The sequence below is a fragment of the Ovis aries genome, chromosome 9 (assembly GCF_016772045.2).
Source record: "Ovis aries strain OAR_USU_Benz2616 breed Rambouillet chromosome 9, ARS-UI_Ramb_v3.0, whole genome shotgun sequence".
Taxonomy (NCBI): domain Eukaryota; kingdom Metazoa; phylum Chordata; class Mammalia; order Artiodactyla; family Bovidae; genus Ovis; species Ovis aries.
Genome location: NC_056062.1, coordinates 19478828 through 19492827, shown reverse-complemented (window position 1 = coordinate 19492827; position 14000 = coordinate 19478828). Strand labels below are relative to the sequence as shown.

Sequence of the window (14000 nt, the reverse complement as noted above, 5' to 3'; positions counted from 1 at the left end):
ATTGATTGTTTTCTGAAACTAACTTGCTTTCCACTGTCACCCTAAACATGTTCTTTTAATAAGAAATTATTTTCATCAAATGGAAATCTTGATACTGAAAAGAGGGTCACAGAATAAACAAAGCAAGCATTCTAGTGAGAGAAACAAACTAAAGGTGAGTGGCTATGAATCTTTCGAATTCTGAAACAAATTTTGAAAAATAATTTTAAAAATGAAGATCTTTTTTCAAATGCAAGCTCACCTCTCAAGATGCATAAACTAAAATTGTCTTAGAAATTTTAATCATATAATTTTTTCCCTCATTTCATTATGATTGTATCAGCCATCTCTTCATAGGTATTTACTGTTCACTAACATCCCTTGCGATCTTAATTTTGTGTGATCAGTCTAAGCTTTTGAGCCTGAGCTGATGGGTTAATCACCTTTAAACATACGTATGGTGGAGCGTTCTCGATGAAGGTGTACGAGTTCATCAGACTATGAAAGCTCTTTCAGGTACTTGATATGCTCTGATTACGCAGCTGTATGATGTTTACTGAACAGAATGTGGAATTGTCCTCAAACCACCCCATCTGGTATGGCAGTGCCAGCTTGAGCATGGTGCAGGGTGGCTGGCACACGAAGGGATTTAATGTGTATGAGAGGAGGAGATGCAGGCTCCTCGAAGCTGACGGGGTATAGGGAGTAGCAGAGCCAGGTCCGTCTGACCAGAGCACCCGGCCCTCTTCCCTGCAGTCCCTCCGGTCAGGCCCTCTCCATGGATGATTCGATGTGCGGTGGGGCATGCTTCTGCCCCAGTCTCCACAGCACTGCCACGTGAAGTCCTTGCCCGGACAGTAGGAAGGAAAGGCGTCCTGGCCTGCGCTGTGCCAGGACAGGCACCTGTCCCATGGCCTATGGGCTGGGAAAGGGGTGAACTGAGATTCAATCCCAGGTTCCCCAACCCGGAGTCTGAAGCTTTTATTCCCAGTATTCTAACTTGTGTAACGTTATGACCTAGAAAGAAGGAAAAATAAATGAGGAAAGAGTAGAAGCATCAGAGCTGGCGACCCAATCATAACTGTGTGCAGCACCTCCCTAGCCATGGACCTTCCAAGTCGATGGCCTGTCTTACTGACTGCAGAAGCTCCCGAGCTTTCTAGATGCTTCTTTGTGAGCTCATCAACTTCAGTCTTCAGGTCAGAAGTTACTGCTTTGATTTATTATATGTTTAGATGCTTTCACTTGGAAACCATCAGAGAGGTATAGGATAGTACTCTTCTGTCTTCTAGTATTTTTCTGATTCCGTAACGACAGAAAAACAGTACTCTCCAACTTCTAGAAGCTGATGGGAGAAAAGGAAGCTGCCATTTGTTGGGCATTTACAGAACATGTTAGTGTGCTGGGCACTGTACCCTATAGCATCTTATTTAGTCCTCACTTCATCCCATGAAGTGATCTTCAGGCAGTTTAGAAAATTTTTCCCAAATCACACTTCTAGTTAGTAATAAAACACACATGCCCTTACTTCCTCACAAGCACGTTTCTCAGCTCTTTGCATGGGTCTATCATATCCAGAAAACACCACCCTGAGTTAACACTTCCTAGTGGCATGCCACTGGTCAGGGCAGAGCTGGAAGGTAAAGCCAGGCAGTCTGGCTTGAGAACCGTACTCTTAGCCAAGACCCACTGCTTCCTGGACAAGCCAGTTTCATCTCATTTAAAACTCTGTATTTACAAACAGAGAAATTATCAAATGAATGGGAAAATTATGTCATCACTTCAGATATAAAAGCTGTTATATGAAACTTATTAGAGCAAGCGGTGTATGACTGAGTAAGTCACTGGTGTTACTAGCTCTTCGGCACCTAGTATTTCCTCATGGGACTTCTTACATTGGTTAACCTAACCCAGGTTTGATGTGTCATAGAGACAGTTTGAATGGGAGAAACCTGAACTTTGTGTTGTACATGCAGGCCACCTTTTCTGCCTGTTCTCTCAGTCAGGCTCTTTAAAGCTGTAGAAGAAGAAACTTGTCTCCAGAAAACACTACATAGACAGTGTCTTTGTCTGTAAAATGGCACCACAGGGAACACTGTTTCTCCATCTGCCCGAAGAATAAACCCTTCTGAAGTTTAGTCAACTAGGAACAGCAGTGAAAGCCTTTAGGGAAAAGCCAAATATATCTTTAAAATATACATGTCATTCTTTAATATAGCTTTTGTTTAAAGACTCAGTGAAAGCACATTCCTCATTCTTTTGAGAGCTCACCTGAAGTTTGAATTATGTGACTAGTCTGGGAGTTTGAGTACAATGAGAGTTGTGCTGACGCAAATCTTCCCATTGCAGTGACTGCTGGTATAATTTTTTGACAGTTAACTAATCACTAAACTGCTTCAATTATTTTGTTTTCCATAGCGAAAAATTTAATTAAAACAGTACAGATTGTGAAAAAGTTATTTATGAAAATGCATTTTAAATGTGAATTGAAAAGCCTAGGGACACCTTTTTATTTTAGATAAAAAGATGAAGGTTCTATAATTTTTTATCTCCATTTTACCAGAAGCAAGAGTAAGTGCAGTGTGCAATTTACTTGAAATGTCTATCAGGTGCTTCACAAGTCTGTCTGTTTCTTAAACTGCTTGAAAAGTTGACCTATTTTAGAAATGCAATACTTTAGGAAATAATTTCAGATTTTAAACTTATGAATATGAAGGGATTTTGTTTTTCCTTCTTACTTTAAGCAAAAACAACCCCAGAAAATTGCTCTGTTCATGGAGCAGAGGACTCTGAAATGACAGTGTCTCTGAGGCCTGGAAAGCAGATCCTGCCTCCCTAATGAGGAAGGTTATCTGAGCTAGCATGATGGATGCGTCCTAGTCCTCAGGTGGTTAGTCCTGAGGCACTAGATTAGTCCTCTGTTACAATGGATTTCCTACAGGAACCTGCCATCTTAGTGTTATTGTTTTCTTGAGCCTTTAATCAGCTTGCGTAGAGCTCAGTCCTGCTTGCAAGTAGATCCTAGTCTACAGAGGACCCGTTGAAGCCTACCGCAATCCCCTGTATGCGCCAGGGGCTCCCTCTCTATTATTTGGATCCTAGTTAGGGTACATCCTAGTTAGGGTACTCACCTTGGAGTGATATGGTCACTCCTTTGCTTGTCAGTTTTCCTATTTTATTTTAAGCTGATGATAGGGTCATGCCTTTTTATCCACAGAGCCCCTCATCGAGTGAGTCATCAGTGTTTGATTTCTTGACATGGAAACAAAGCACAGTGACTCTTCAGGATAAGAACACCTGCAGTTGACTTACATGAGTATCTAGGGGGACATCTAGAGGTAACCTCATAGTGCGACATTATCTTGGGGAGTTCATCAGGGTACAGGGTCTGACCCTCAGTATAGAGTCAGGCAATGTATCACAGTGGTTAAAAGCAAGGTTGGGAACCAGACAGACTAGTTCCAATTCCTTGCTGTGCCTTTATACTTCAATTCCTAATCTATAAATGGAAATATTAGTGCTTATCACATAGGACTGTTAGGAACTATTCAGTGCTATTCACACCCACCAGGAAGATAAAAGTTAAAACAATCAAGTGTTAACTGGAATGGGGTGCTGTAGGAATTCTTACCCACTGCTGTGGGAATGTCAGTCCATACAACTATGTTGGAAAAGGGTTTGGTGGTTTGGTACCACATGTTAAAGCTAAAAACAGGCCTTCTTCCCAAGGTACAGTGGTTCTGCTCTGGGAACCACAACAGAGGCTCATAAGACTTATGTAAGAGGTGTGTAGGCAAAACTACAAAAGCATTTACAACTAGGGTGGATATGAGGATGTGATAGCACAGTCACATAGGCAAACTTTCAGGCCGCGAGAAGGAACCAGTGGTTGCTGCCTGCAGCACGATGGACGGATCTCATGAGCATGAAGCTGATTGAAAGAAACAGGCACAGAGGAGTTGCCACTCTGATTCCATCTTTATGAAGCTCAAGAGCAAGTAAACCTCACCAGCAGTGTTGAAAGTCGGGATGGTGTTCCTTCTGGGGGTAGGTAGTAACTGAGGATGAGCCCAAGGGGAGCGTCCAGGGGCCGAGATGTCCCCTGTCTTGATCTGTGTGCTGATTGCACAGCTGTGCTCACTGAGCTGTGCACCTGGGGTGTGTGCCTTCCTATGACTTATATTATGCATGAATAAAAAGTTGAAAACATGATCATTTTGTGTATTAAAAATGTTGTACTAGACAGACCAGATACTCTTGTTTATAACAGAACAGCACATCTTTCATCAAGCAGGTTTGTTCAAGCTGAACAAATCTTGGGCACATCTGGTCCCTCTACTATTAGACCAGATGATAATCTGAAGGTTTCTGGGTGAGTCTACAAGCTGAGCAAGGAGTAATCGTAATACTAACCTTATGAAATTCTGATAGGGATGTTTTCATTGTGGAGCAACCTCTGCACTGTGAATCAGGCATACGTCTTGGTGGGTCAGGAGCCCTTTCCCCTTCCACCATGGGATTGAAGGCACCTGGGGCCTCTCTCATGGCCAGTCATGCCACGACCCGTGGAAGAATGAGAGAACTCATGTAAACCCTTCCCTACCAGTCAGTCACCATTCAGGAAGTGTTTACTGAAGTCTTTCTTGTACCAGGCCCTGGGGACACTAGTAGACAAGGTCGGTGAAGCCCCTGTTGTCAGGGAGACTGCATTTCTAGTGGACGATACAGGTAATAATCAAATGCATTGGATATTTGATAGGAATCGGGGTTCCTCATCTGAATAGCAGATCATAGAAAATGATGTGCATGCTTATTTCCTTAGCTTTGTGGGGGTGATGCCAACAACTGCTGCTCTGCATGCTCAGGAGAGAAGTGAGCCTACTTCATACACAGTGGACACCATGGGCACCGGGCTTCACTCTCTGGTGGAACCCTGGTTGAGAAAGGCTGTGAGGGCATCTCCCAGTTCCTGAAGAGGTAGCTGAGAAGCTGAATTGAGCCTCAGAAGAAATCCAGAGTTTGAGAGGGTTAAGTAGTTGGAGTCCATGGCCCCCCAAGTTTGGGTATAGGAGACTGATAAATCCCCTCAACTTTGAAGGGGAACCCAGAAAAGCTGTCCTCCCAGAGGAAGGCTGCTTGTCGTCATGGCCCTGTGTGGGGTGCCTTGAAGCTGGGACTGCGACTCTTCCTGTCCTGCACCAAGAGCAAGTGTAATTCCCTCTAGAAAAACACAACAGTATGGGCCTTCAGTTATTTCTCTCATTCTTCACATATAATTGCAATTAATCAAAAGTTATAGGCATGCAAGATGAGGAACCAGTAAAGACAGACCATAATAGATTCATAAAGCAGACACAAACTTTATGTTCTTTATAATCATGGAATTGAAAAGATAAAATTGATGATTTAAGCAGAGAATTGGAAAATATAGAAACAAATACTCTAGAATTGAAAAATATAAAGAATAATGAAATGGTTTTAGTTCCAGGTTAGACACAGATAAGGGAAGAAATAGTGTATTGGAAGTTAAATCAATGAAATAGATAAAATCCTGGACAGCCCTGAAGATCACATGAGGCACCAGAGCCTCCAGTGGCGCCTCAGTTGAAGCCCCAAAGGTCCCCCGAGACATGGCTCCTGCGCTTCCCTCCCTGGCTCACCCCACATTGACCTTTCTGTCTGCCGTTCCTTCTGCTGGAAGTACCAGTAGCACCACCAGCAAAATCAAAAATCCACATAAGCGGCTTCTCACTTTTTTCGAATTTGTAGTCTTTTCTGTGAGGACTCCTGGCACCTCTCCAAGATGTCCAGCATCCCCGCTCTTTCCCTATGTCCCTGAGGACTGAGGGGTGTTATGTTCCCCTCTGGAATGGAAGCTGCTTGAGGACAGAGGTGATTCTGTTTAATTCTGTTTGTTCAATACAGTCTCTCCAAGGGCTCAGAGCAGTAGTCATTCGACAAATGTCAGCCTCCTGGGGAAAATGGAAAAACTGACATAAAAGTCCTTACCAGAGGTACATAATGTGGGCTTAATGAAATTGAGTTACCCCCTTTTCTCATCTTTGTGGGATTTTTGGTTTAATTTTCTATTTACAGTTTTCCCTTTCCTTTGTGGAATTTCTGAGTTAACCTCTTCGTTATTTTCTGTATTATATTACATTGTATTCCTTGTCAAATCTAAATAAATCTAGCTCTATCTCAGTGAGAGACAAACAGAGGAGGGAAGACATTCTATGAATAATTGATGGAGACCTGTTTTTAAAAGCTGTGGCCAGATGTGGATAGAATTACAACTACTCTTGGTTAGCCACTCTTTTATCTGAAAATCACAGTAGTAGTTAATACTCGTATTTGCAGAATGAAGATGTAGACATCACAGTTTAGACAATATTTTAAGAATTTATCACATTCACCAAAAGAAAGCTACCTGGTTGGTGGCTCTGATGTTTCTCTGGCCTAATAGCTTGAGAGTGTTAACAGGAATTAGTCTTCAGTAAACTGGAACCAGGTTTATAGGGCAAGAGCTGTGCCAGACAGCCTTCATGTATATTTCTTGGGTTAGTTTCTCCCACAACCACTGGAAACAGCCAGGGAATGAATTAAGATTGCAAAATTGAGGTGGAAGGAGGGCAGGTAATGGCCCAAAGCCACACAGCCAGATCAGAGGCAGAGCTGGGATCAAAACACAGGCGTCAGACTCCAGAGACTGTGGTGAGGGGGCTGTGTGAGTCTAGAAGCTGCGTAATGTATTCCTCACAGCCATAGGTCAACACATGGGGATGCAGCTTGAATGTTGAATTAATGATGTCTTATTTAAATGATTATAGGGGACAGATTCCTATTTAGAGTTGTTATTAAAATTGTGATTTTTGTCGTTAATTATAAAATAACTTGGCTCTGTGATGTGTTCACGGTCATTGGTGATACTCAACAAGGATATTACTATTATTCAGAACCTCAGCAAAAATGAATTTTTCAAAAGGCTATTCTTAACTAATGTGTGTGTTTGATAAACTCAAAATAGTCATAAGACTAGATTTAAATAATCTTTTAACTCTTGTGTTTTATATGAAAACTGTACATTTTGAAATGACCGAGTTTCACCCTAATTATAGTGAGGTGGTGTATAGTTAGCATAATTGTCTCCTTTAAAAGGACTCAAAACCTAAACATTATTTTTAAATCACTTTTGTAAATTCTCTGTTTAAAATGGTTTTTCCCATCTTAAATTTTATGCTTGATTTTACTTGTGACAGAAATAGAATTAAATAGGTCATGCCGTTTCCTTTATCCTAGAAGATCTTTTCTCTTCAAAGCAAGATTTCTTGGTGTCGGGTCATATGTCTGTGGTTTTCAGGTTGGCAATAGCAGATGAAGGATCTTTACCTATGTTAGAACATGTTTTGCCTTCTATGGCCCCCCTGACGCCTACCAAGTGTCCAGGTCACCCCGTCATCTCCATTTAGACATCTTTCTTATCAAAGATGAGAGTGCAGAAGTGGATCTTGACAAATGAGTCTCTTGAATGCTGCAAGAATGTTTATCAACATAATTTTATTTCTTGTCCATCTTTGTTCACTCTTTTTTAAAAAAGTTGTTTACTCTCAGTTTTCTGGGTCTGTGTTGCTGCGCTTGGGCTTTCTCTAGTTGTGGCTAGTCAGGACTCCTCTGGTTGTGGCGTGCGGGCTTCTCTTCGCGGTCGCTTCTCTCGTGTGGAACACAGGCTCCAGGGCCCGTGGGCTCAGTAGTTACAGCTTTGAGCTCCTTCCTCGTTTTACCCCTTTGTTGATCCTTTGCTGGATGACTGCTCCGCTGTTCTCAGCCAATGATCTCATCTCGGTCTTGCAATAAAATAGCAGGTATCAACAAAAATCCACTCCACTCCCTCCCAGAAGCCACATTTATCCACGTTCACACTCATTTTTCCTCCTTTTGTCAGTTTAAATCTGCTTCATGCTTTCCCTGTATTTTTCAAGTCCTGTCCATTGAACAAATAATGCTTGTAATGGAAGAGGCTACACCGCCATGGACAAATCCAGCTGTGAAATCATCATGAAAGAAGTCTTGTGAGAGTTGCATTTTTAATCTTTTTAAATCGTCAATGTTAAATACGGAAGTCAGTTATTCAATGACCTACACAATTTGAAAATTCAAATAAACTAACATTGTATTAGGGCTTCCCTGGTGGCTCAGATAGTAAAGAATCAACCTACAATGTGGAAGACCCAGGTTCAGTCCCTGGGTCGAGTAGGTCCCCTGATGAAGGGAATAGCAACCCACTCTAGTATTCTTGCCTGGAGAATCCCATGGACGGAGGAGCCTGGTGGGCTATAGTCCATGGGATTGGAAAGAACTGGACATGACTGAGCAACTAACACACACACAGCCTTGTATTCATACTATCTCAGCATAATTGAGCAAGGAATGAATGACATAACTAAGTTTAAAATAGTCTATTACTTTACATTTTAGTTAAGAAAATTCCAGTCATTTACAGGAGTTTAAATAATCTTGATTCTTTAAATAAGCATAGAATTCTGCATGGTTGAAGCCATATTCTTTTAAAGCTGCTAACGAATTACTGAAGCAGGAATAAGCTCTACATTTTGCCAAACCACATGCTCAAGGCAGTGACCTAGTAGCACGTCCAGCCCTCCAGATTGATTCCTCCTCCATGCCCACAGCATTTCCAGAGAGATTGCTGAGGTGCAAAATCTAAACCCACACCCTGTCCCTTGGCCACACGTGGTCTGTATATGGGCATCTCAGGCTCATTGCTCCCCGCCTGCATTTGCACCACAGCATGCCCACCTGACCCTGGATGAGACAGGGTCTTATGTCTGTACCTCCATTGTTTTGCACCTGCTGTTCATTCTGCCTGATTTTTAATAAATCTTCCCAGCTGCTTTTGCTTTTCTCTGCTTTCATCACTTCTGGGACACTTTATTCCCCTTTGCCTTTTGGGTTGTTCTGTGCTGTCCTGATGCTTCCCTTTGCCATAACAGCTGGCATGTTGCCTGATGGTTCTCTCTTTAGTCACCTGTCATCTCTGCCAGAGTCCTCACTAGATCAGGACACCCCTTTCCCTCTCTGGTGTCCAGCAGGAGTGCCAGCCACAGGGTAGGGGCTAAAGGGAGGAGGTAGTGTTGTTGGGTTGTTTTGGGGTTTTTATTTTTTTATGTAGTAAAAATTACTTTTTTTGTTGTTAAGAATGATAGTTGCTTTCTTAATTTCTGAATTTATTAATTCACCAGAATTGTAATATCTCATTTTGCTACTTATAACTAAAATCATCTCAATTTTTGTTTTGTATTGTTATTTGTTTGAATCTCATATGTTTCTCCTCCTTGCATTATTCATTGGTAGAGCATAGCTATATTAGCAACTCACTTTCAGCTACTGCAAGAGACATTGTGGCTTTCCAGTTTGTTCCAAGGATATTTTTGACTTTTATTCTTCCTCTGCCATTATTTAATGAGTATTCCTTTTATATTTATCTGTTTTCAAAATTCTGAACACATACCTCTTCAATAAATACTCAAATTTCTCCTTTGTGAAAAAACATTAAAAACTCTTATGGTAATTATGTACAAACTATATAAGCCTCCTCCTACAAAGACAGTGTCATCCCTTTGAATTCATATTTGTCTCACACAATTAAATGTATTATAATTTAACTTTCTATTTAGATAGTTTTGCTTTTCTAAATTAAATAAATTGAGTTATGATATTTAGATGCTTCTTTAAAGAGAATAACCATGGTCATCACTTTAAAATCTTGTCTAAAATCAGTGACAGTAAAACACAGAAGCCATCTGTCTCCAGATCTTTTCTCTTACCCCTTGACCACATTTCTCCACTCCAAGAGATCTGTGGTAATCATTAAATTGATTATCATTGATAATACTGATGTTCCAAAAATAGTTAGATTATATCCTGGCTCTTTTAAATGTTAACTAAATATCAGTAAATGCAAAGTTACTGTAATTGATTACCTCCAGAAACTTAGAAGTCAGTTGTAGAACAGGATTCACACTTCCATGGATATAAATGTTATTGAGCAGCATATGTAATTTGATCTTACAGAATGATCATTTCTCTGGACATTTTTCACTTCCAAAATAGCTGTGAAATAACCATCATGTACTTGTTATCACATCTGCACAGTGTCCTCAGAATGTCCCTGTAGAACCAGGAGGATGGCCTTAGCTCTTGTTGCATTGTCTTTCTGTTGTTGAGCTATGACCGTTCTTCATCAGTTCATCTATTCTGGATGCTTGACTGAAATCAGATGTATGATTTGCAAATATTTTCTCCCACACTGTGGATTGTCTTTTCACTTTCTTCCTAATGTCGTTTGACAGAGAAGTTTTTAATTTTGATGGAGTCTGCATTTTTGTCTGCATTTTTTGGTTATTTTGCTTTTGTTAGCCTATCTAAGAAACTGATAACTAAGATGACAAAGACTGACTGCTCTTGAACCTCGCTAGTGAAGTCTGCATTTGAGTTATACTTTGCACTTGAGGAATTTCTTTGGCTTCGTTTCTGTATTAATATTCTCTGTTTTGGTGAGGCATGGTTCTCATGCCCTTCTTTAGTTTTTCCCATGCAGTCTGTCCTTTAGCTCCTTGAATGCGCTTCAGATAACTGATCTGTGTCCAGCAAGTGCACTGTCTCGGTTTCTGCAGGGACAGTTTCTATTGACTACTCTTTTCCTTGTTTACAGACTATACTTTGCATTTCTCTGTACATTGCATATTTCTGTTTGTTTAAAACTGGACGTTTAATTAATAATATTTCCATGTGGGAATCAAATTCTCCACATTTTGGGCTGGGACTTTAGTTGCTTTTCCAAACTTATGTTGTGAAATCAGTATTTATCCTGCATTGCCAGGGAAGTGTCTTTTCGGTTAACGTGGTGCTCAGCTGATGACTGGACGGAGGTTTTATCAAATGGTTAGAAACTAAGTCCCTCATCTTTGCCAAGAGCCTGTGAGTACATGTTGGAGTATCTCTTCAACACTCAGCCAGTCAGTTTATAACTAACTCTGGCTTAGCCTTGACTTTCCTTCTTATGCTGAACCTCAAGGTCAGCCAGAGGAGAGCGCTCAGGACCTTCTCAGGTCTGTCCTGGGCAGCTATATGACACGGTACCTAATTCCAGAACTATGTCAGAGCTTTGCAAAGCCCAAATGGATCTCTACTTTTCCTTGTAGCCTGTTGTTCGCACCAGTTTTCCTCCACACCTCAAGCAGCTGAGATCATAAACAGTTACCCCTAGTTATTTTCTCAGAGATCCTCAGGGAGAAGGCTTTGTGCACTGGATGACCTCCAAGTCGGGTCTGATAAAGACAGTCCTCTGGGAATGAATGGGGTTTGGAAAGTGTTCCACCCTGCCTGCCCCCTCCAGTGGCCTCAGGCCTGCTGCTTTCCTGCTTGATTGATTTGGGCTCCTACAGAGCTGGGGTGAGGGATGGGAATAGAACAGGTTAAAACATCAGAGCTCACTGTTCTTTCCAAGATGCAGCCAATTTTTAAAAAATAAATGCTCCCTAGATCTCTGTAAGCCTGTGGTTAATTTCCAGAGTTCTGAAAATGTTCATTCTGACAGTTTTTGCCAGTTTCTCTTTGCTTTTTCAGAGGGAATTTTTGGAGGTTCTTACTCTATCATTTTCACTGATATGAAAATTTTATATTTTTCTTTACATTATAATTAGATATAGAGTTCAATGGTAGCTGAATTAATAAAGATTCACTGAAAGCAGAATGCTTCTTTCTTTCCAGAAACTTCCCTGAACTTTTTGTCCTTCTGTTATATTTTAGGACTATGATGATGGATATGGCACTGCTTATGATGAACAGAGTTATGATTCCTATGATAACAGCTATAGCGCCCCAACCCAAAGGTAAGTGTCACTCTTTCTGAACAGACCCCACAGCAGACACTTGTGTTGTCCACATTTTTATACCCTCTGGGAACAGGATGACGATTGGCCAGTGGGATGATCTGACTTGGCCTTTGTTTTGTTTTAATTGGAGAAACTCTGTCTGTCCTACCAACTAGCATGTATTGCACTCAAATTTACTGTAGTGCTAAAGCAATGCATCTTGGAAGATGCACTTTGAAACTTTTATTTTCTCTAAAAATTTAGCTTAAGCATTCAGTATATTCTAAGGAAGAACAATGTGTGCCAGGTCTGTGGCTCTCGAGTCCAGAGGCTCCAAACTATCTGAGAAACGTGAGACTTTCCTGCTTCATCAGTGCAGGGGATGGGAGTGACGGAAGTTTTGTGGTGTTCATAAATCATTTCTGCTTCTTAGCAACAGTGCTCTTGTTTTCTAACAACTTCAGATTACTGTTTGTGAAAAATGAATTAGTTCTGATTCATTTTCTGAAGAAGTGTTCACTTAGAAACGAGTGTTATCAGAGGGGAAACACAGCTTTATAGTCATGGCATAGTAGACTTTGATATTCATTAGTATATGAAATCTGTGTTCTGTCCAGAATCTTTTCCTAAATCCTGAGAAGCCTCTTGCTTTATGCTTAAAACTCTAAGTGGAAGACAAAGATAGACATACACAAGCCAAAATGCTGGCTGTATCAGGCATACATTTCAGTAAATATGGACTACATGGAGTCCATGAAGCATAAACTGATGAAGCATAAATTCACTCCTGAACTCCTGTGGGGCAAGGAGAACTGTAAGCAGATCGGCATTTGGGTCCTGAGGCGGGCAGGGATATACTTTCTTCTCATTTTGTTCATGCCAGGTTTTTCTCCAGTATAGTGTGTCACAAGTAGCCTTTAAACTTTGACTCCCAGCTGGTCCTCTTTCCAGGAAGCCTTGGGGATGGTGTTTGTACCCGTCTTCACGGCACACCTGGAGTGACTTGCACACAGTAAACAGCAGACAAGACTACGTGTTTCCTCTCAGTGTTCTGGCAATTTTATGAAGTATGATGTCATCCCATTTTATGAAGTCATCCCATTACATAGATGAAGAAAAGCACAGAGCATAAGTTTAAGTAATTAGTCAAGAATCATACATGCAGTACAATCCTTTACTCACACGTCTCGTTTAATCTGAATGGCAGCACAGGAGTTAACACGTCTGTCATATGGATGATGAAACCAAGGCTCAGAGAAGTAAATAGCTAATGCAGAGTGTGAAGCAGACTTGGAGGACTTGGAGAGCTTGAAGTCTGCCCATATTAAACTGTGATAACACGGTAATATGATTGATCACAGGTGTTCATTCCTGTGATCATTTATTCAGCCAGTATGTATTAAATGTCCACTACATGTTTTAAATGTAGGCGCTGTGCTCAATGTTGGATTACGAAGATTATTGAGACAGAGACCCTCTCCTTGGAAAGTTCACAAGCTAGAATGAAATACAAATATTTAAAAGCAATGTAAAATGGTAACCACTTGAGGGTTTGAGAGAAAATAGTGCTAAGACAATGCTGGAGTCTGACTGGGAACACGGGGGGCATTTCACTGAGAAAGTGAAGGGCTAGTAGGGGTCATGAAGGTACGGACATCAAAGGACGTTGCCCAAAGCCAAGCACGGCATGGAGCTCCATGGTGTGACGCACAGGAGAGAAGAGGCAGGAGGAGGGTGACTGCGTCCTCCCAGGCTTGGGGCACAGGCTCCAGACCATCTGCAGCACTAGGGAACCACCGATGAGGTGCCAGCTAGGAAGCGGTGTGTTCACACTTGGGTTTGGAGAATTAACCAGAAGGCCATGTAGAGGCCAGGTTGGCAGATGGTGAGCCTGGAGGCAGAGACCAGTTAGGTGGCACCTTATAAATTATAAGCCCTTTCAACATCAGGGAAGACTCACTTGAAAGGAACATCTTGCTGATAGCCCAGCCACCTTCTTGGTCAAGATCTTTTCAGTGCTACAATTCATCTTATCTGAAGGACTGCAGAGAATTGTGTGAGAATTGCACCTTCTGGCAAATGCGGAAATTGCTGTTGGTCAGGTACTCTGAATATTCATTTAATCCTCATAAC

At 41.4% G+C, this 14000-nt stretch overlaps 1 protein-coding gene across 4 annotated transcripts in view; it reads left to right on the top strand.

The window, feature by feature from the left end:
• The window catches only part of KHDRBS3 (KH RNA binding domain containing, signal transduction associated 3), a 161576-nt gene that overhangs the window by 118854 nt on the left and 28722 nt on the right, over window positions 1-14000 (top strand). For all 4 annotated transcript variants that reach the window (XR_006060786.2, XR_006060785.2, XM_015097718.4 and 1 more), the window contains exon 7: window positions 11803-11885. Coding sequence is in view for 2 of the 4 variants with exons in the window: in XM_015097718.4 (XP_014953204.2) it covers window positions 11803-11885 (83 nt within the window). In the remaining 2 variants the exon portion in view is untranslated. The remainder of the gene's footprint in view (window positions 1-11802; window positions 11886-14000) is intronic.